Genomic DNA, 20,975 nt, shown 5'->3' on the forward strand with positions numbered 1-20,975 from the left:
TTGTGAGCTGTGCACAATTACGTGTCTCTGAAGAATGAGCCCTAACAAGAAGGCAGGGTAGAGGGGAAAATGGCCTCCAGGAACCTAGAAGTGACATCAAGTAGCCACTTGACGTATTATTCTGACCTTGTGTCAATCAATATGCGTCATTCTCCCCTTCAGGTGTAGTGCATTTGTCAGCAGTTTAAAAAAAGTGAATAAAAGAACAAGGCACAAAAGGAACAGAAGTTGAAGCATAGGCCTTGGTAGGCTCATGTTGTCCTCTCTCTTTCTCCACACAGTGCATACCATCTTGTGCTCAACTGAGCATGAATTTGCAGTAAAGTGGTACCTCGGGTTACAGATGCTTCAGGTTACAGACGCTTTAGGTTACAGACTCCGCTAACCCAGAAATAGTACCTCGAGTTAAGAACTATGCTTCAGGATAAGAACAGAAATCGTGCTCTGGCGTCACGGCGGCAGCGGAAGCCCCATTAGCTAAATTGGTACCTCAGGTTAAGAACAGTTTCAGGTTAAGAACGGACCTCCAGAACGAATTAAGTTCTTAACCTGAGGTACCACTGTATTTGGAGCACAACCTAAGCTGCTGTTGCAGCCAGAAACAGGAGGTCTTGTCATGTTCTGGAATAAGGTGTAACCCTTAAAATGTAGTACAGCCAGAAACTGAACAGTGTTAGAGAAGTAACTGATCCAGAGGGGGTTTTTTTGGGGGGGAAAGCTATTTTCCCCTGCACCACCTCCAAAGTTCTACCTTGCGACCCCAGAACAGGTTTTAGTGTTTCATATCTAGAGAGACTTGAAGCCAAGCTCTTCCATTGTGCAAGTCCTGTGCTTTAATCGTGGAAGTGAGAGAACGGGCTGTGATCACAAAAGCGCAGTTGAGCATCTTGCTAGTGTGTCTGTACTATGTATCTTTTTGTTAATATGTGGCTGTTAAAATTTGCAGGTAATTTTTCACTGTGTCCAGTTAACTTTTCCATATGCTGAAGGCTCTTTGTCTCACATTTTCATGTTTGTTTTCCATTTTATTCAAGCCATACTTAGTTTTCAATGCTGATACAGTAAGTGCAACAGTTACTTCTTGTGAGATCTGTGAAGCAGAGGCTGCCTATTTTTAACCTCTATAAATGTAATAAGAGACTTCCGGAAGTCACAGGAAATAACACATATGGTGTTCTGAGAGTCATAATTTAATTCTCCCAAGGGAACACTACAGGTGCCAACACTACAGTTTATATTAATAGGCAGGTTTATCTAAAGCACTTTCCATAAATGACACAATGAAATCTACTGAAATAATCACTTTGGCTACTGCAAGCAATGTGTTTTGAGATGATAAGCCCATTTGAGGGCCATTTTGTCATATTGCTGCTTCTCTTATCCCCTTCTCTATAATTCATTAAAACTTGTAACCAATCATGTGTCCTATAGCACACAGTTACCTTCAGAGAATTAATTCGCTTCTGTGTTTTTCCACCCCGTGTAGTTGCTTGTATTCACCCCACGGAGCCTACGCCCAAAGCAAACTTGCCCTTGTTCTGTCTGCCTACCGACTACAACATCTCCTGACAGCAGAAGGGAGCCACGTGACTGTTAACGTTGTAGATCCCGGCGTAGTGAATACCGATCTCTACCAAAATGTCTGCTGGGCAGCGAAAATGGTCAAGTGGATGACAGGCTGGCTTCTCTTAAAGGTACCTGGGGGTATTGTCAGAGTGTCATTTCGTGATGAGGTCTCCTGTGCATGGCTAAAGATGTATTCAGTATTGCTAGTGGCTCACAAATTTCTCATCTCTTCTTGTTGTGTTCTTCCTGTGCTGCTAACATGAATCAGAAACACCTCTGCCTTAGGAAGTTAATATTGCACACAGGTGGCAGCTGGCAGCCCAGCTAGTCGCCAGCTGGTTTTACGCTTCCCCCAGACCTGCCAGGTCAGACTTGGCGCTCACATGATGCTGCAGGCCCAGGCAACATGTCTTTGGCCAATAGCTTCACACAAGGCGCTGCTTCTACGTTAGCTATCCAGCTTCCAGCTCCAGTGACATAAGGTTCCAGGGACATTTCTCTCTTTGGTCATGAAAGGTTGAGTACAGGCCTCAAGGACTGCCTCTTTCCATATGAACCTACCCAGAATCAGATCATCTTCTGAGACCCTTCTTCATGTGCCACCTCCCTGCTGTTTGCACTAGTGCAACGTTCTTACTTTAATCCCACCTTCGTGGATTTTAGAATGAAATGGCATGGTTGGGATAGCAAACTGTTGTACAGTTTATAAGTCTGACATGTACAGTATCTCACAATGTGAAAAGCATGGCAGACTTCTCCAAAGACCTTTGGTCAAACCCTCAGAAGTAAATTCCACTAAGTTCTTCATGGCTTACTCACAGGTTAATAGGACTGTAGTCTGAATTCAGTGGGTAGTAGTCAACTAAGTTTTACTCTAACTTAGACCCATTCAAATTAATTAACATGATTCAGATAGGTCAATTAATTTCAGTAGGTTTACTTTGGGTAAAACTTAGTTGACGACCACCCAGTTAACATGATGCTACACATCTACTTTTAGATAAAATTGCAGAAATAGTTACAAAGGGGAAATATGTGTTTTTCTTTCATATATATTTGAAAGAGTTTACTGAAATAAAGTTGTGTTACACTAAAATCTTCCCTAATGTTGGATTAGGGCCTAGATTGTTCACACTTGGCAGGTGGATTTAAAACTTTGATATGAATATACAACCAGTATAGTGAAGTGTTTATAATCTGAAATAGTGTCTAAAACCAAATTCTTAATACAATAAAACCATTCATTGGAAATACCTGATAATACTGTTTAAAAATACTACCTTAAAAGAAAAAGTGAATTGCTGACAATACACCCGGGGAGTGGGGGGGGGGCATTTCTGAAGGGGGGGAAATTGTTTTATGACTTAAGTATAGATTGTTTTTTCTAGTGTGATTTGCATCCAGTGGTATATTCTTCCAGTGGCAGATAATGCAATGCAAAACAAAACAAAATAAAACACTTCAGCCTAGACCCACCATAAGCAAGTAGATTGGCGTCTGTCAATGTGATTCTAGTAGGCTGAATTAAATCCTGCCCTTTGTGCTTTCAAGTATGCTTCTTTTATTCTGGTCAGATAAGTTCCATGTCCTGGCCTGATTTTGGAGAGTCCTCTTGCAGCCCTCTGGGAAATAATTGGGCACTGATCTGCTGTAATGACGGCTGTGATGCGTTAACACTTCACAGAATTACTGAACTATGCATGTGCCCCCTGATGTAAATCCATGCTGAAATTCAAAAACAATGAGAATGCTGAATCACAGTGCATATGTGAACTGTCAGGAAGTAAATGCTGCACTGGACTGAAACATTGGTTTCTTAAAAGTGTGCAGGCTTCTTTCTTTCTTTCTTTCTTTCTTTCTTTCTTTCTTTCTTTCTTTCTTTCTTTCTTTCTTTGGAAATGTCTGTCTTTATATAATGCTCTGAGGTTCAGTCTCCAAGGAATTAGGCAAGTAGGCAGCCTTTCTCCTGCAAAAAACAACAACTATAGCACACACCCTTTTTTTTTTTTTACCAGCCATTTTGGCCCATGTAAACTTCTCATTTAGAAAGAGACACTGAGATGAAATATGCTTGAGAAGAAAATGTGTGCATTTGCTTACTGAATGTTATGGTACTATAGAGCAACCTTGGTGGAAGACATGTAGCATTTAGTTGTCCATGAAGTAAAAATGTTTACAGCAGAGCTGGCTCCCGGCCTCTAGAGTGAGATGAGCGCACAACCCTAGAGTCTGACAAGACTGGCCCGTACGGGCAGGGGTACCTTTACCTTCACCTTACTGGGATACATTTGCTCCCTCTCCTAAGCTGAGATTTCCACTTTTTTATTATGTACCAAGGATCCTCCAGCCACAGGTTTGGGTCCCAATTCCAAATGACCTGTATACTCCTTCCTGCTTCAAAAGCTTCTTCTTGGTGTCTTCCAGTGGCTTCTTGTCTCTCCTCCAGTTTGCCATCCACTTTCCTATCAAACTCAAGACACAACCCCTTTTCATCCCCAAGTGGACTTCCCACACGTATATCCTATCCCTGTCTCTGTGGTCCTTTCAGATGCCTCCTTGACATCTTCCCTTTAATCCCAAGCATTTCCCTTTGAAAGTCAGGGCACTGTTTTGTATAGCAGTTTCCAGGAGCTAGCTCAAAGCATTCTAACCCATGATCCATGTACCTCACCATTAGGGACTTTTGTAGCCCGTAACACTACATATAGGAATGTGAGCTATCATCCTGATCTTCCTTGCCAATATCATCTTTTAAAAAAAAAAAAAAAGAGAGAAAGTGAGAGAGAGGATCTTACCGCACATGTAGTTACTGCGCTGAAGAATGACAATGCTCTGAAGAATGACAATGCTTTGAGAAATTTGGCAGGTTACAAAAAATTCCCACTTCTACCTATTATTTGTCACTGTCAGTAAAGTGCAAGCAGTATACAAGAAACGTTGCAATTATGTTCCAGTTAATACTCTTCCAAGTCAAAAAGAGGGCAGGGTCTATGGCATTTCTGACAAGCAATTAACTAGCCTTCATTCCAACACCCCAGGGCGAGGTTGGGAGGGGAACCTTCTAGCGATTCTTTAACGATAGAAATTATAATCCCAGGATGTGAAAGACAGCAGCAGTCTTTCCTTTAAGACAGCAATTTTAAAGATGGACAGGGAAGTGGGAGCATGTGTGGTCCTTTCCGCTGCACCCTCCATGTTGTAAAATTCCACAGAGGCATTAAAATAATACATTGGTAGGGGGAGGGCCAGCCGTTGTTCACAAATGCAGTCATGTTTATATTTCAAGTATTTTGCAAGGTGTCAACAGGTCTATTCCCAAGGCTGGGTGGTTTTCTAAGAGACAATTAGAAATGGACGAGCAAAAAAATAATTCCGGAAGTGGGCATGGTTTTGAATAAAAGCCCTGGCTCTTGTCCAAAGAAGATAATGGAGGAAGTACTTTCCAGCTAATTAAGACTGCTGTCCTATACTCACTTGAAGTCAACAGGACTTCTGATTAGTCAGGTATAGGATCACACTGTAAGGCTGCCTCTGAGGAAGGCCTTTTGAACCTACAGTAAGGCTAACTGAGCACAGTGGGACTTCCTTCTGCATAAACATGTTGGGCTATAGATCGCATCTGTGCCTTCTGCAAACACAGAGACAAGCTCTTGAGAATAACAGTTATCCAAATGTATTGATTCTCGTGTATAGCTCCATCTCCCCCTTACTCTGTTCCAATGATGTTGCTTGTGATTTACCTAACTTAACATATTAGATGAAGGACACACACCACAGAAAACTTGATATGGAATATCTGAACACACTTAAAATTGCTTAGTTTGTCCTACAGCCTGAACTATTTTATATACAGTCGTAACTTGGACCCAAATGCCCTGGAACTCGGACGTTTTGGCTCCCAAATGCTGCAAACCCAGAAGTGATTTTTCCGGTTTGCAAATGTCCTTTTGGAACCCGAACGTCCGACAGGGCTTCCGTGGCTTCTGATTGGCTCCAGGAGTTTCCTGCAGTCAATCAGAAGCCGCAATTTGGTTTTCGAACGTTTTAAGTCGAACAGATTTCTGGAATGGTTTCTGTTCGACTTCCAAGGTACGACTGTATTGTTGTTGTTGTTTGTTTGTTTGTTTTCATGACGCACCTCTATTTTTACGGCTGCAGAGCGCGATGTAGGGCTGACTTACGAGAAAACATGTGTAGGTTTGCACTGCAAGAGAAGTGTTTTTACAATTGTCTCATTAATGAATTGTTAAATGGATTGTACATAAATTTTGCTTTTATAGTTGCCCTGAAGGAAGAGTCATAAGACTTGCAATGTACTAGACTCATAAATCACCCCTTTCCTCTGTTTCTTTTTGCTTGCTTTCACTTGGTTTCTCCCACCTCTTGCATTGTTCCTTCTCTGGATCAATTAAAGCCCAGTTAACTTGTTTGCATCACTTGAGCAAGTTTAAAAATCTGTACCATGGAATGTCTATAGATTAGTGTTTAGTGATCTCAAAACAAACAGCATGCTGGAATTCTTGTGTCTGAAATAATAGGCATCCATTGCTTTATGGTGCTATAGTAAAGATAAAGGTACCCCTGCCCATACGGGCCAGTCTTCCCAGACTCTAGGGTTGTGCGCTCATCTCACTCTATAGGCCGGGAGCCAGCGCTGTCCGCAGACACTTCCGGGTCACGTGGCCAGCGTGACAAGCTGCATCTGGCAAGCCAGCGCAGCACACGGAATGCCGTTTACCTTCCCGCTGGTAAGTGGTCCCTATTTATCTACTTGCACCCGGGGGTGCTTTCGAACTGCTAGGTTGGCAGGCGCTGGGACTGAACGATGGGAGCGCACCCCGCCGCGGGGATTCGAACCGCCGACCATATGATCGGCAAGTCCTAGGCGCTGAGGTTTTACCCACAGCGCCACCCGCGTCCCTTAATTAGTTAGTGGCTTTCTCCTAAAATTAGTAATATTCAGTAGCAGTGAGTAGGACAAGGCAGAGCCACCCTCCTCACTCCTTCACTGCTTACCTGGACTGGGAAGGGAAGGGAAAGTCAGCAAGGAGGTTAAGACTACATGGATGAAGCAGATGGAGCACTGGATTAGCAACAGTGCTTGTGCCACTGATCCAACAAGCCACCTTGCCACTGCCCTGCTCTGTCCTGCCGTCAGCCTGTTCTAGGCAAGGAGCAGCAACACTGGTGTCAGAAGTGTGGCTTCATAGATCTAAAACACATGCCGCTGCTGGAAATATTGTCTAGAAGGCATGCGTTCTTGGTAACAGGGCTGCAAATTAATGGTGATTGCTCCTATTTTGATTAAGCAATGAAATACAATGAAGCAGAAAAATGTTATTTTTAAAAATATTCTGAAACGGAAATCTGAATTGCCACATGTTCTTCAGTTTTACTCTTAAGTACCTACACAATACAAGTCAAATAACAAACATCTCTCTCATTAGCCTTAAGTGCTTTTTGTCACAACAGCACTATGGAAATGCATCATTCTTGTCTAGGTTTTTAATATTTGTCTTCTGCTTCTCAGTGTTTTTAGGATCTTCCTTTCATCCTCACTTGAGTTGATTGTTTAAAACAGCCAATGTACAACTTACTTGAAGTGATGAGAGCACAGGTTTAGCAAGCGGGAAATAATTAAAGCAATTTATCTCACTGAGTGATGCAGCCTGTTCAGTTTGAATAAAAATTAACTTAATTTTATTTTCCTCCATCTGTGTTCCAGGCCTAAGGCTTTGCAAAGTTCACAAACAATTGTAATCCTCTTAGTGAGCGCATATTTAAGAACCAAAAGGGCAGCCATCTTTCATTCATTCATCAAAGTTATTGTACAATTAAAGAAAAGCAAATAGCTGTTTTAAGTTTTGTTTTCAAAGGGTGCTGATCAGACTAAGGCCCTATTAATTCCTCCAAAGGCTTAAAGCTCATCCACACTTCCTCTTGTCACACTGCTTTCCCTAGAGGAAAACTGCTCTTTAGTGCTGAAACAGAGCAAACCGGAGGAGACCAGGGGGAAGGAGAGCTGGTCACTGCAGGAGAGAGAGACAGCTTGGCTCCCTCACCAGCCTGACTTATCACTGCCTCTTAGCCCCACTCCTCTCCAGCCTCCGCTTCTGCATCTGATTCTGAACTACTCTCTGCCACAGACTCTTCCTGCTCACTAAACCCTGTTGCTTCTTCAGCTTGCGACACCTCCTCCTCCCCCTTGTCTGCTCCCTCTTCAACTTCTGTTCACTCATCGTCATCCCAGCACCACTCCCCTGGCTCTGAGCCTTCTTCCTTTAGGGATTCCCCAGCTGGCACCTCCCACCACTCTTCTGCACCCAGCCAGTCCTTGAGCATGCTCAGTGGCCATGGAGTGCTGAGAAGAGAAAACATACAACTGTGGGGGGCAGGGCAGATTTTCTGGAAACAGGGCATGACTGGCTGGAACCCTGCACTGCAACATTTTGTTGCAGGTTCCACTTCTACACTAGTATTTGCATTCTTTGTACACTTATAGAGTGTCCTTCATTAGTTTTTAGGTTGTTTTTTTTTGCAGATATAGCCAACGTACCTTTTTAATATGCTGCAATTTACATCTAAACCATCTTCAGCTGCTTTATTAGTACAGTTCTTAATGAAGCACCATGGAAGAAGGGAGGGGGGAACCATATCTGCATTATTTATTAGATCTGCAGCAAATGCTAGTCCTTTAGGAGCAGGCAAAACATTTGGAGGCTGTGTGGCTTATTAGGAGAAAATGCCTTTATGCATGTAGTTAATCTAGTGGCTTTTAAAAATAGTTCATTGGTGTAAACGACCAATATATACATTTATTTATTTTTTAGTTGATATCAACTTGGGCACTACAATAGCTGCCATTCTAGGGCAGGGGTAGAAATAAAGGAGAGAAGCTGTGCTGATATTACTAATCAATGCTTATTTTATTAAAAATGCTATTCCTCCTTCTCCTTTTTTTAAAAAAAGAAAAGATATAGGTATGATTTTTCTAAATTCACATTGTCTTGTTTGTTGTATATTCCTATAATAGCTTAAGTATTTTGGCCAGATAAAGGTTTTAAAATTGGTAACAAAGCTATCTTTTCATGGATGATTGCCATTCGGATTGTCTGCAAAGGAAAGATAGTCACAGAAAGAAACCTGGACAACCTAGTCTTTTGTAATCACTTCTCCTTTAAAGGTTTGTTGTTGAATGAAGCTTCTCTAGATGAACAATGCAAGTAACCTTGAGACTAATCATATGCAGGACAAACCTTTTATATGGAGAACCAGTAGTTTATCAAATTTCTCTTGGGTACATCCCAGTGCATCCCAGAAGCAGAAGGGTGAACATGGAGGATTTTAAAGGAAATAAATAAACAGAAAAACAGAAAACAGGAAGCTGAGGGAGAGAGAGAGAGAGAGAGATTATCTATAATGTTTTGAGAAAGAAATGGCCTGCAGATTGCTGTACCGTATTGTCTGTCATTTTTTGTTGACTGTGTACTCTTGTCTTTACTTAACCATTATGACATTTGCACAACATACAAAATGACTTTTAAAAAACACTTCTTGTTTCTTGAGCGTTCAAAGATGCTTAGTCTTTGATAGCGTATAACAATACAATGTGTGCAAGCAGCACGTCTCGGCAAGGGACATAGTTTTGTAAAGTGGAAAGAAAACAGACCACTTTTCATAATAAATGCATTTATAGCTACGTATTATGTGTGCCCAGTATCATCTCTGTAGTCTTCAGTCTTCAAAGAGTGTGCCTAAAGATTTTCAGAGCTTTCCATGCCACTGAGTTTCTTTCATCCTGCCCCAGTTGCTATAGTGATTCATCTTTCATTGGTCCCCCTCCATCCCCAGGGCTGGAAAAGGTTATCAATAAGATAGGCTTAGGTAATTAGTTTTCACAGGAGTAGGAATTAGACCATTGTGGGCATGTACTGTGTCTTGGATTATGTTAGTCTGCAGTGTCCTGTAAATAAACAGGGCACCAACTCAGCTCTGGAAACAGATTGTAATACTTGCAAAAATTATGTTTTGTCTGAACATTTCAGAAGGACAGGAGTCAAAACATTCAAACAGAAGTATCATAAGCTCAAGATGTATCTACACGAGCCAGGTTATCATAGCAATTTCCAGAAAGGGAGCCACGCTAATCCGTTGCAGCAAGGAATTGTGTTGCTTATTTGCATAAGTTTTCACATGATCACAATGCCCATATCATCCTAGTGCTTGCTGAGATGTGCAAAACGCACCTGTCTGATGTAACATCCAGTTGTTGAAACAGTACATAGTGACATAAAGATTGTTGATGCACTTCAGTCTTTAGTTCCAAGTAAGATCCCCACAGTTGTGTCAAGGTCTAAGCCAAAGGCATGAGAGAGGAACCTTCTTGTCATGTGTGTTTGAATCAGTTGGTTCAGGATCAGTGTTTGATGGGGGCTGTTGCTGGGCCTGTACAAGAGGAAATCCTTAAAGGAAAAGGTAGTTAAGGAGCTCATTTTTGGATTGGACCATGTGAAATTTGTTCCACATTTTTGAAGCTGTTAATAGTGTTCAGCAAGGCTCAATTTTCTATGTGGTGGGATTTATCATCCGTATGAAACCTGCTGGTGGGGAGGAGATTGCCCATAGCTTTGTTCTGTATTTAAGCGGTACTTTTGGGTGTTTGGAATTTGTGCATAAGGGGAAACAAGCTAAAATTAAATCCCAAACAATACCAAAATAATGTTTGTTGGACGCCAAGTGCTCTAAGAAAAGTGAGTTTTTCTGTAGTTGTCTGGGCATTTGTTGCTCAGTAAAAAGTGATATGAAGTGAATATGTTTCACACAAGAGGCTGGTTTTGACCTTTAAAATCCTTGATAGTTGGGATTTGTAGATCTCGGAAATGCCTTAGATTAACTCCCACCATCCTTCAAGATTGCTGGGTAAAACCCTGCTTGAAATCCCATCAGGAGATCAAGAGGGTGGCAGTGGAAGAAGAAGGCCTTTTCTGTAGGAGCCTCAAGGCTCAGGAATGAGGTCCCAGAGGGACAATATTAAACATAACTCTGTAATATTCAGAGATCAGTGCTTCTGAATTTGTTACTGTAACTGTTTTCAGCGGGTCTGTAGATTAATTTTTTTCCATTTCTGTCCTGAAAAAGCAGAATATGCATCGGATGATGGCCCACCATTTTGGTATGGATATTTTTATTTTAGGAGTATAGTCACATTTGCAAGCTGCCTCAGATGGTAGGGGAGGTCAGGTAACACCTCTTAAGTACAGTCTCAGTGTGTTTAGGTTCCTTGTTTTCCCTGATGAAACGAGGCAATTATTGAAAAATAGGGGATCAGTGGGATCAGTAATATATGAGGCTGGGGCTGGGGGATCCAAATCTGTGATTAAAAATTTAAAACTTTGTAAGAATGTTTTTGTAAACCCTAGGATAGGAAGTAAATCTGTTAAATGTGGGACAAATTATATTATATGAATACAAAATGTTGCTTTTTGTTTGTTTGACATGTACTAGTTTTCTCTTTGATAGCACAGCACTTTGATGATAATTTTTTGTGTCAAGTGAAATCCTCTAGTTTACCTTGCTGTGCTGGATTAAGCCTCACAATCTTCATTTGCTGTCACCCTGGTTGTTGTGGTCTCTGGCTCATAGTGTGTTACTCAACAGAATGCATTATATACACACATACATACAACTTGCACCTTCATCTGCTTGTGGCAGATTAAAGGACATTTCATCCTGATAAAATGAGTAATTACACTAGAGATTTCAATATTGCTTCTTGCTTTCAGTAATGCATTGATTCCGCTGCTAAGAAAGGAACAACTTGCCATTTCTGTGTAATGCTGCTGTATTGAGATTGAAAATCCTTGGATCATACCCACGGCAGTGAATAAACCACAGTTTCAAAATCCCTGTAGGCATGCTGTGACCTCAAGCTCTACCCATGTACAACTGTAAGCAAAATGCCAGAAGCTGACATTTGCAAAGAGATTAATGATTTTGAAAAACTTCGTGTTGGTTTAGCCGGCTTGGATCACCTGAAATAACCTGATATTCAGACGCTGTGATATTTTGCCCCACAGCCTAATGAATATGAAAGTGTTACAGGTAGGACACCCTGAAGCTTAAGTTGAAATAACAGTGATACTCACATCCAGATTGCTCATTCTCCAATAAAATGACCCTGTCCCAGATTTTAAATACTGTTTCTCAGATTCCTTAAATTTCGGGCCTACCATCTTTCCTCCCTTTCTCTTCTTATCTCTTCCTTCCCCTCTTCTGTATACTGAAATGGAGCAAGACATGCCATTTTACTTCCACATTTTTCAAACTTACTGCAGTGGCTTGAAAACAAACAAACATAGGATGCAACCCAATTCCTTACCGGGAGTAGAAATATATGAAGGGGAGAGGACGTTGTGTATGCAGAGGGCAGTGGATCACCAGGAGAATAGGTTGCTAATCTATTTCTAATGATGTTGTAATTAACAAGATTAAACAATTAATTTGCAGTTGGGGAAAGAAGAAAGCTTAAATCAGGTCTCACAAAACTAACTTGGGATTATATAATTTTGAGGACAAGATGTCTAAACATCACCTTGAAGCACAAGATGTATCTTTCTACATTTGCAAACTTGACAAGTTTGATTCTCATTTGTCTCTCCCAACAAAATACATGTGTGTGCGTGTTCACACACACAAACAATGGTGATAAATTCAGTGTTTTTTTCCTAAAAAAAATCAGTGCTGGTATTCACCATGAAGTTATTACAGTAAGTGCCACACTTTTTAACAACAACAAAAAGAGGTGCCAGTACTGTGTATCCTTCCCCCTGGGGGGCGGGGAGCACTTGTGATAATTCCTGATATATCAAGATTTCTCCTCATAGAATGATAGTTTCCAGAGTTCCTTGGTCAGAGTGCTGAGGAATGGGGGCATAACTAGTTCTTGTATTGTTTTGTAAACAGATGCTCTATCTAGTAAAAACAGTAACAGAATCTGTGTTGCCATGTCAGGTCCTAAAACTGAAAGAACTAGGTGGTTTCTAAGCAACAAAGAACCCCCATACCCCTCCCCCCAATTATAGAGGGGAGTGGTGAAGGCAAGCTAAAGGCAGAGATGTGATACAGTTACAGTGGTGCCCCGCAAGATGAACGCCTCACAAGACGGAAAACCCGCTAGACGAAAGGGTTTCCCGTCGCGGAGGCACTTCGCAAAACGAATTTCCCTATGGGGTTGCTTCGCAAGACGAAAAAATCTTGCGTGTCCCCGCGGGTTTTTTTCCGCTCCCCCCCCCCTTTTCCTAAGCCGCTAAGCCGCCTATCAGATGTTCCGCTGATAACCCGCTTAACAGCTGATCGCGAAAAGCCGCTAGACAGCTGTAGCGCTAATCCGCTAAGCTGTCAATGGGCTTGCTTCGCAAGACGAAAAAACCACTAGACGAAGAGAATCGCGGAACGGATTCTTTTCGTCTTGCAAGGCACCACTGTATCTTTGCTTAAAGTCCTTGAGAGACAGTACTTCCACGTAATCTGCCCATGGGGATCATTCTGTTCATTGTGGTATTATATTTGTCAAATGTTACTACACTATGTAACTTGACAATTGCCTCTTGTTCAGAGAATAACTAGCTCATAGACCACTTTTAGCAAGTCTCAAGGGAAGAAAACTTGCCCTGAGTGACACACAGTCTCTCCCCTTCCTCTCTCTCTCTTCTCCACCCCCACTCCCTCTATCTTTGCCTCTCCCCCCACCAACTCCACCTAAACCAAATATATTCGAGAATTGGTCTTATATGGCTTCCTTATAGAACATAACCTCTCCCCCCACCCCACCTACCAATTAGCCAGTGCTTGAAATATGTCTTGGAAGTAAGTTCATGCTCATGTCTTGATAAACCTTATTCTGTGCATTCCTGTTCTACTTGATTGATTGATTGATTGATTGATTGATTGATTTCTAATCCACAGAGCCCAGAAGAGGGTGCGTCCACATCAATCTATGCAGCAGTTTCACCAGAGTTGGAAGGCATTGGCGCCTGCTATCTTTGCAACGAGCAAAGGACAAAATCTGCGGACGTCTCCTATGATGAGGAGTTGCAGAAAAGACTCTGGACAGAAAGTTGCAGACTTGTTGGGATCCCTGATACAGCACCGTAGGAGGGCTCGGAAAATAGCCACAGCTTGCTGTGTGAATGCAATACGTCCCACCAGCCTCTGTTGTGCGGCATCACTCATACTTCCGGAATTCACTGTTCAGTCACGCCGGCAAATAAGAACTCTGTTCGAGCTACCAGTCTGCTAGTGGTGGTGGCGGCAGTGGTGATGATGGGCAAGAGGTTCCCATCCAGAATTGTGTGTACGGTGGTTTTTGAACTTGACCATCCATTTTGTAATCATAATGTTTCAGTCTGTGATTAAATATATATATATCTTTAACCTTATGTAGAATTAGGGGTTTTCTTTCACACAGAGACGGCGAACCGCCAAGTCCCCCAGATGTTGCTGGACTTAACACTTCCATCATCCCTGACCAATGGCCATGCTGGCTGGAGCTGATGAGAGTTATAGTCCAAAAATTAATTGAGAGCCACAGGTTCCCCACCCCTGCTGCAATATCACTAAAAAGGTACTGTTTCGTGAGGCTGAAACGTATTCAACTTAAGGCAAGCTCTTCAAAGCTCTAGTGTAGGCATTTTGTGTGCCTTTCAGCAACTTGAAGAAACTGGAGTTTCTTTCCTTTGTGCTAACCTATGACAGGGCCTTTTCAGTAGTGGTTTCTCATTTGTGGAATGCCCTTTCTGGTGAGGTGGGTCTGTCTCCATCATTACTGACTTTCACAAGGAATCTGAAAACCATAGAATTGTAGAGTCAGAAGGAACCCTGAGGATCATCTAGTCCAATTCCCTGCAATGCAGAAATATGCAGCTGTCCCATACAGGAATCGAACCTGCAACCTTGGAGTTATCAGCACCATGCTTTAACCAACTGAGCTATCCATGTGTATACAATGCTATGTATGATTAAGGACTCTTGCCATGTTTTAGATAGCTGGCCATTTAACTTGACCAAGCTGCTACATAGAATCATAGAAGATTCTATGCCCGAAGATTCTAAGAATGATCACCTGTACTTCATTTCATGCCCACATAGTCCAGGATCTAGAGGTATTCAAGATCTAGAGGCACCCAAGGTCTTGAGCATGCCCAGATGAGTTTATTTTTTAAAATTTGATGGACGGAATCATCATGCTATATCACAAACACAAGTCCATACCTCCCCTTGGCCACACACACAGATAGTTGTGATCTTCTTTAGATTGTTGTAATAATTGTACTCTATAAGTAGCTTGTAGCAGTAAAAGGGGTGTCATATTCAAGAACAATTCATCCAAGAAATGCAAGAATCTATGAAGATAGTAGAGCTTTCTCAGGATGGAAGATAAGAAAAACAAAAAACTGTGCAAAATAAAAGCTTCCTATTTTCTTAGTGGAATAGCTTGCTATTCCATCTCCAGGTGCAATGCACCTTCAGATTTTAAAAATGGAAACTTTTTGAAGAAGCATTTCTAGTTGTCCACATGACTGCCCTTTGCAAAATATCTGCTCCTGTTTCAAGATAGAAGGTAACATAACTTGCACCATGCATTTAGAAATCATAAGTAAAGCACATGGGAAAGTATGCTTCAAACTTCAGGGCTCTTTTACAGGCTTTGCTATGGGAGTATGTGTGTGTAATCTCATCTTCTGTCCATCCTTTAAAACTATACAGGTCTGTGTTGTGTTGGCTTTGCAGAAAGGGTTAGGGTGGTGAAGGTAGGAGAGAATTGAACTGCACTTGATTTTGGGATTTGTGTGTGGGGAAACCCAGCCAGATGGGCGGGGTACAAATAAATTATTATTATTATTATTATTATTATTATTATTATTATTATTATTATTATTTTCCTGGGGCCCCCAGATTGGGTATTTTTCTGGTGAGTACATTTTGCAACACAGTGTGAATGCAAAAAATAGTGCATTGGTGGGGGATTTCTGTTGGCCTGTACATTTATCATTCCACTTTATGAGTTGCTCTGCCGTGCTTCCCCAATGTAATTCCATTACTGCCATCAGGAGGGGCACTCTGGCACTACAGTGCAACAAAACCTACAGTGCAGGTAAAAAAAGCAACCCCTCACAGATCATTTGTGGTATGAAGAGTTACAGGATCTCAGCAGGGAGGTATGGGGCATGTCCTGATTGGGAAAGAAGGTGCACGTCCACACCAAATCTTCTGCATGCCCAAACAGTTTTGGGCAGGATCACATATAACCATCCCAGTGCCATCACGAGCACAAATGGTGAATGCACAAAGAAATGTGCCTGCAGTGCCAGAACTTGATCGCTCCTCTCCATGTTTCACTGTGCCAATGAACAGATATGGGGCAATAATCGGGATGGCAGAAACCCTGTGGAAAATCACTCCCCTGAAAGGATTTGCTCTGGGGAGAAATCCTTCATTGGTGCCAGTGAGGAAGTATCGGTTAAAAAAAAACCCTAACTGCTATTTTATCTATATGCTTTTTTAATCCTGGTCTGAGACCGTAATAAAGTTCATTCATACCCTCCCCTACAGATCACAGAAGGAAAGAAAAGGAAAAGAAAGAAGGAAAGAAGGGTTAAATGTCCCCTCCATGTCTGCTATGATCTAATAGTTTTACCTTCTCTTCCCCCAGCCCCCAGCTGATGCTATTTGCATTTAAAAATAGCCTCATGTTAAATGCAAAGATGCATTTAAGGTCTTATGTGGTTCAGCCATCATACATAGAATGACAGTTCCCAGAAGGAATTGCCAAAAGGCCAATTTAAATCTGTAATGTAAATACACCCTTAGACACGGATATCTCTTTACTGTTATTTTGCTTTATGTTAAACTGAACTTTCTGCTGTTCATTAAGCGAAAGGAACACGAATGAATGTAAGAAAATGTGATGAATGACTGAACTGTGGTTGAGTCATTCTACAGTTTCTCCAATTCATTTAGTATATGAACACTGCTATTTTACAACCACAGCAGACAGTTCATAAATTGGCAACATAAGGTGTTTTTTTAATAGGTTCTGAGTTGAGTTAGTACTATAAAACATCGCCTACATTTCAGCTGTTTCATCTGTAACTGTGATAGGGTTACCCTTGCTTTGGCTTAATAAGGAAGATTAGTGTCATGTTGTCTGCCTTGTGTTGTAGTGCCATAGATGGGTGGAAGGAGTGAATTTGCTGTGAAGATTCACCAGGGAAAGGCTAACTGAATGTTGTTGTGGCAGATCAGCTGTAGCCATGAAGGGTCTACTGAGCCAGGAAGGATCAGAAATATATAAGATCTGCATGAATACCAAGGAATAGATGGATGGGTGTTTTTGAGCAATAGCTGCATCCAAAAGGGGAGAAAATAATGAAAGAATAGTAAAAACTTTAATACGGCTTTCCAAACCTGATGCTTTCTAGATGTTGCACTCCTTTCTAGATGTTGCATGGTACAGTGGTACCCCGGGTTACAGACGCTTCAGGTTACAGACGCTTCAGGTTACAGACTCCGCTAACTCAAAAATAGTACCTCGGGTTAAGAACTTTGCTTCAGGATGAGAACAGAAATGGTAGGGGGGCAGCGCGGCGGCAGCAGGAGGCCCCATTAGCTAAAGTGGTACCTCAGGTTAAGAACAGTTTCAGGTTAAGAACGGACCTCCAGAACGAATTAAGTTCTTAACCCAAGGTACTACTGTATTATGGGAGTTGTATTATAGTACCAGCAACATCTGGCGGGTACTAGGTTAGGACAAACTACTTTAATAAACTGCCTGAATGAGACATTTATCACATTGCAAAATCTGCAGCTGTTTTTTTTTTTTTGTTTTGTTTTTTGTCACGGCAGCTACAGTCCTGGACATTTGTGTTAATGTCACCCAGTTCTTGTTGTTTTTATTGGCTTGAGCAACTGAATTATTCTAAAATTCATCCTGATACCCCCCTGCCCCCAACAAACAAAAAGTAAGGCGGCTCCTGAGCTCTTAGAAATCAGATTCCTATCAAATAATGGTTAGCATTTGGTACGGATGTTTATAGCTGATCCGAAACAGAGAGAAGCTCACAAGAAGATGAAAAATCTAATAAGGGCATTTTGGTACATCTTTAGAGGCCAGCAGGGACACTTCCACCTTTTAAAGTGCTTTGCTTAGCATCACGTCTCAGGAGGAAAGTTAGCTCATTTGTTACCTGCATTATAAAGTGACGTTTCTAGGTGTGGCTTTTGTTTTGTGGGGAGGGTTGCTAAGGATGCACTTTCTAGTGTATATGATCTGCCTTGACATAATAATTTAAGAAGAGTTCTGTTGGATCAGGCCAAGGACAATGTCATGTTCTTATAATGATCAGCCAGATACCGATGAGAAACTCACAAAGAGGACATGAGCGCTCTACCCACTTGTGATTTCCGCCATTTGCAATAGTGGTGGTAGAATGAAGCCAGTGTTGCTAGTTAGCCACTGTTAGACTTATCCTCCATGTCTGAACCCCCCAAATTGGTGGCTATCCTATGGTCACAAATTAGACTCAGGGTTGGAAGAAGTACTTTCTTTGGCCTGTTCTGAAACTTCCAACACTCAGGTCCATTGGGTGGCTCTGAGCTCTGTTACGAGAGGGGTAGAAACACTTCTCCCTATCTGCTTGCTCTGTACCCAGGCCCACCAGCTTGGCCCTAGGACCACAGATGCCCAGGGCTGTGAACACCACAGGTGCCTGATGGCAGCATGCCCACGGTGCATGTGTCCGGTGTTAGCATGCCTGCCGGCAGGCACACCTCACATCAACACACCTTGTGGCCCTAGTGCAAAAATTGTGGGTGCCTGGCCCCTTAATGGGGAATGTTGTGTGGGGTTGGAGCCCCCAGCTCCCACCCCATCTGGCGCCTATGTCTGTACCTAGCATAATTTTACACACCACTATTATGTCACCTCCCTCACTTCACTTTTCTTTAAACTAAAAAGCCTCAAATGTGGAAGCTTTTCCTCATAGGGGAATCCTATGGTTCTGTGAGTTGCTTAGTCTTCCATGCTAGTAAATGATGTAGTATATCCCCTGATTTGGTACTTGAGCACCACCTTCACTTAGCATTATCCAGAAGTGCTAATGTGAGCCAATCATTCACAATGTTTGTATGAGAAACAGTATGTGTGTGAGAGACCTGTTGAATCAGCAGAGCAACTCCTGACTGGGTATAGGAGGTCCTTGACCAAGAGTCTGGCAAGAACAAATACTGAACATTTGGTTCAAACAGTCCATAACCATACCCTTCTCCAACAAGCCCTTTCCTCTTCATGGATTCTATCCTGCCTGCTTGACAGTTCCTGTCGTTTTGGTCCTTTGCTTGGGAATGTTTACTTGTTAACTCCTCCCATCCTTATGTCTTGGATCCATGGTCCTCTGGTACCAGATCCTCTGGCACTGACTCCCTTCTTGGTTCATAAGTTCCTAGATCCCGATTTGTGAGCTCCGTCTTCAATGCCCAACCATTGACTGCTGCTTCTGTTGGCCTGAACTATGCCTGCAAGCATTTCACAGATTTGTATGTAGTAAATGTGTTCTTAAGCAGGCGTCACAGTCGAATGAAGCAACAGCCAGGTTTTTCTAAGTGGATGTGTTTCAGCAAGAAAAGGAGAGGGGAGTAGAAGCTGAATGTTAAGGGAATGTCACCAAGTGAGGGGCAGTGACCTCAAGGATTAGAAGATCTTGTGCATGGAATACAGCGTATTTACTCTTTCCTAGTAACCTTAATGTGCTTCTTTGGTGCCATTCACAAATGCATTTTAACAGTATTATATTCATAAGATTTAAAGAAAAAGATCACTCCAAAACAAATTTGTTTTTTGTTTTGACTTTTGCTTCGTCTTACCCTTTGTTACCTTTCACAGTAAACCAGGTTCCCAGCATATTTTGCTAGCAGGTTCCTTTCCTTCTATTATTAAAGTACCTATTAGTCTCCATGAATATCTTTGCTTGTTCCACACTCACTGCCTTACAACTTTTGTTTCCACTCCTGTCCCTGTACTAGCAATGGTTTGGCTAGCTGTTCTCCCTATTGTTCTCCACTTTATCCAGTAAACATAGACTCCATTCACGTACATCTTAAACCATGGTTTCAGACTGTGGCTTGTTAACGAATTTTAGTTACAACAAACCACTGTTCCCTGTTTTCTGGCATCAGGTGGAATTGTGGTTTGTTCTAAAGTAAAAGCAGGTTTCACTTTTATCTCTCATAAGGAGAGAAGAGGAAACATCTGAACCTCAGACTCACCGCAGCTCATTCTCAATGAGAATCATCTGAACCAAACCATAGTTTAACTATAGTGTAGCAGAAGAGCATATCTGAATGCTTTGCCATGTATAAAGTCTATGTCCATAGAAAACTAGAATATTAGGAAAACTCTTCACTCACTAGGCTAGAGAAGCTCCATCAAACAAAAAGCCAAATTACTCAAAAGCTGAATAGAATGCTAGCTGTCAACTGTGTGCTGTTCCCAGCCAAAACTTACAGAGACAGCTGTGAAAGTTTGTTAGAAGTAAGATTGCATTGGCACACTTCCCCTGTTTCCCATTTGTTTGTACAATGAACATGGTTCTGGTAGCTTGCAAATTTCTAAGTACGCCCTCCACATTGATAGCTGGTGCCAGCTGGGAATCATCCATGCAGACTTAACTCCACTGGGCTGGTAGTACCAAGGCAATCTACAAGCATAAACAGTGTGTTGCAAATTTGAAACAACAAACAAGAACCTATCTCTTCTTATTCTGTAGAGAGAGTCTGTATTTGCCAACTGCGTAGAACAATTCTTCCAGGTAGGAGTTCAAAGACAGCATGGCAGTTCTGAAGAAAGCATTCTTTTCTGCTACTATGGTGTGCAGTCCTCTGAAATAAGTTCTTTTCCACAGTGGTTTGGACTAAGGCATTGGCTCAACATCACATTGGCTGCTGTTCTGCTTTTCTGGTTCAGTCATTATCATGTAGCTCTCTTCATAGATGCATCCTATTTATATTAAGTAAACAGTCAGCTGAGCCATAACTCTTTCCTATGGTTCATCATGCTGTCTCTTCTGTAAATAGCAGATACAGAGATCTGTAAAGCTAGAGGATAGAAAGGTCAGTGATCCAACGCTTAATCGGAGGCAGAGCATAACATCCTTGCTTCATTTGTTCCACTACCGCTCTGTGGAACACAAGTTACATAGCCACAGACTGAAGGCAATGGCCGCATGAGAAATGGTCTCAGATACCCGGGTTGAACTTTCCCCTTTACACTAGCACATTGTTTCTAACCTTATCCACCCGCATTTTGACACAGAAAGAAATGCTGCCTTCTCCCCAATGTAATTCCACAGAGCGGT

General features: G+C 41.9%; 1 protein-coding gene across 1 annotated transcript in view; it reads left to right on the forward strand.

Moving 5' to 3' along the window:
* DHRSX (dehydrogenase/reductase X-linked) overlaps positions 1–14,003 on the forward strand; it is a 96,802-nt gene extending 82,799 nt beyond the window's left edge. The window contains exons 6-7 of the mRNA XM_028727772.2: positions 1,487–1,694; positions 13,531–14,003. Coding sequence (XP_028583605.2) covers positions 1,487–1,694; positions 13,531–13,719 — 397 coding nt within the window. The 3' untranslated portion in view covers positions 13,720–14,003. The remainder of the gene's footprint in view (positions 1–1,486; positions 1,695–13,530) is intronic.
* Positions 14,004–20,975: the final 6,972 nt, after the last annotated feature.

Source organism: Podarcis muralis, chromosome 4, assembly GCF_964188315.1.
Source record: "Podarcis muralis chromosome 4, rPodMur119.hap1.1, whole genome shotgun sequence".
Taxonomy (NCBI): domain Eukaryota; kingdom Metazoa; phylum Chordata; class Lepidosauria; order Squamata; family Lacertidae; genus Podarcis; species Podarcis muralis.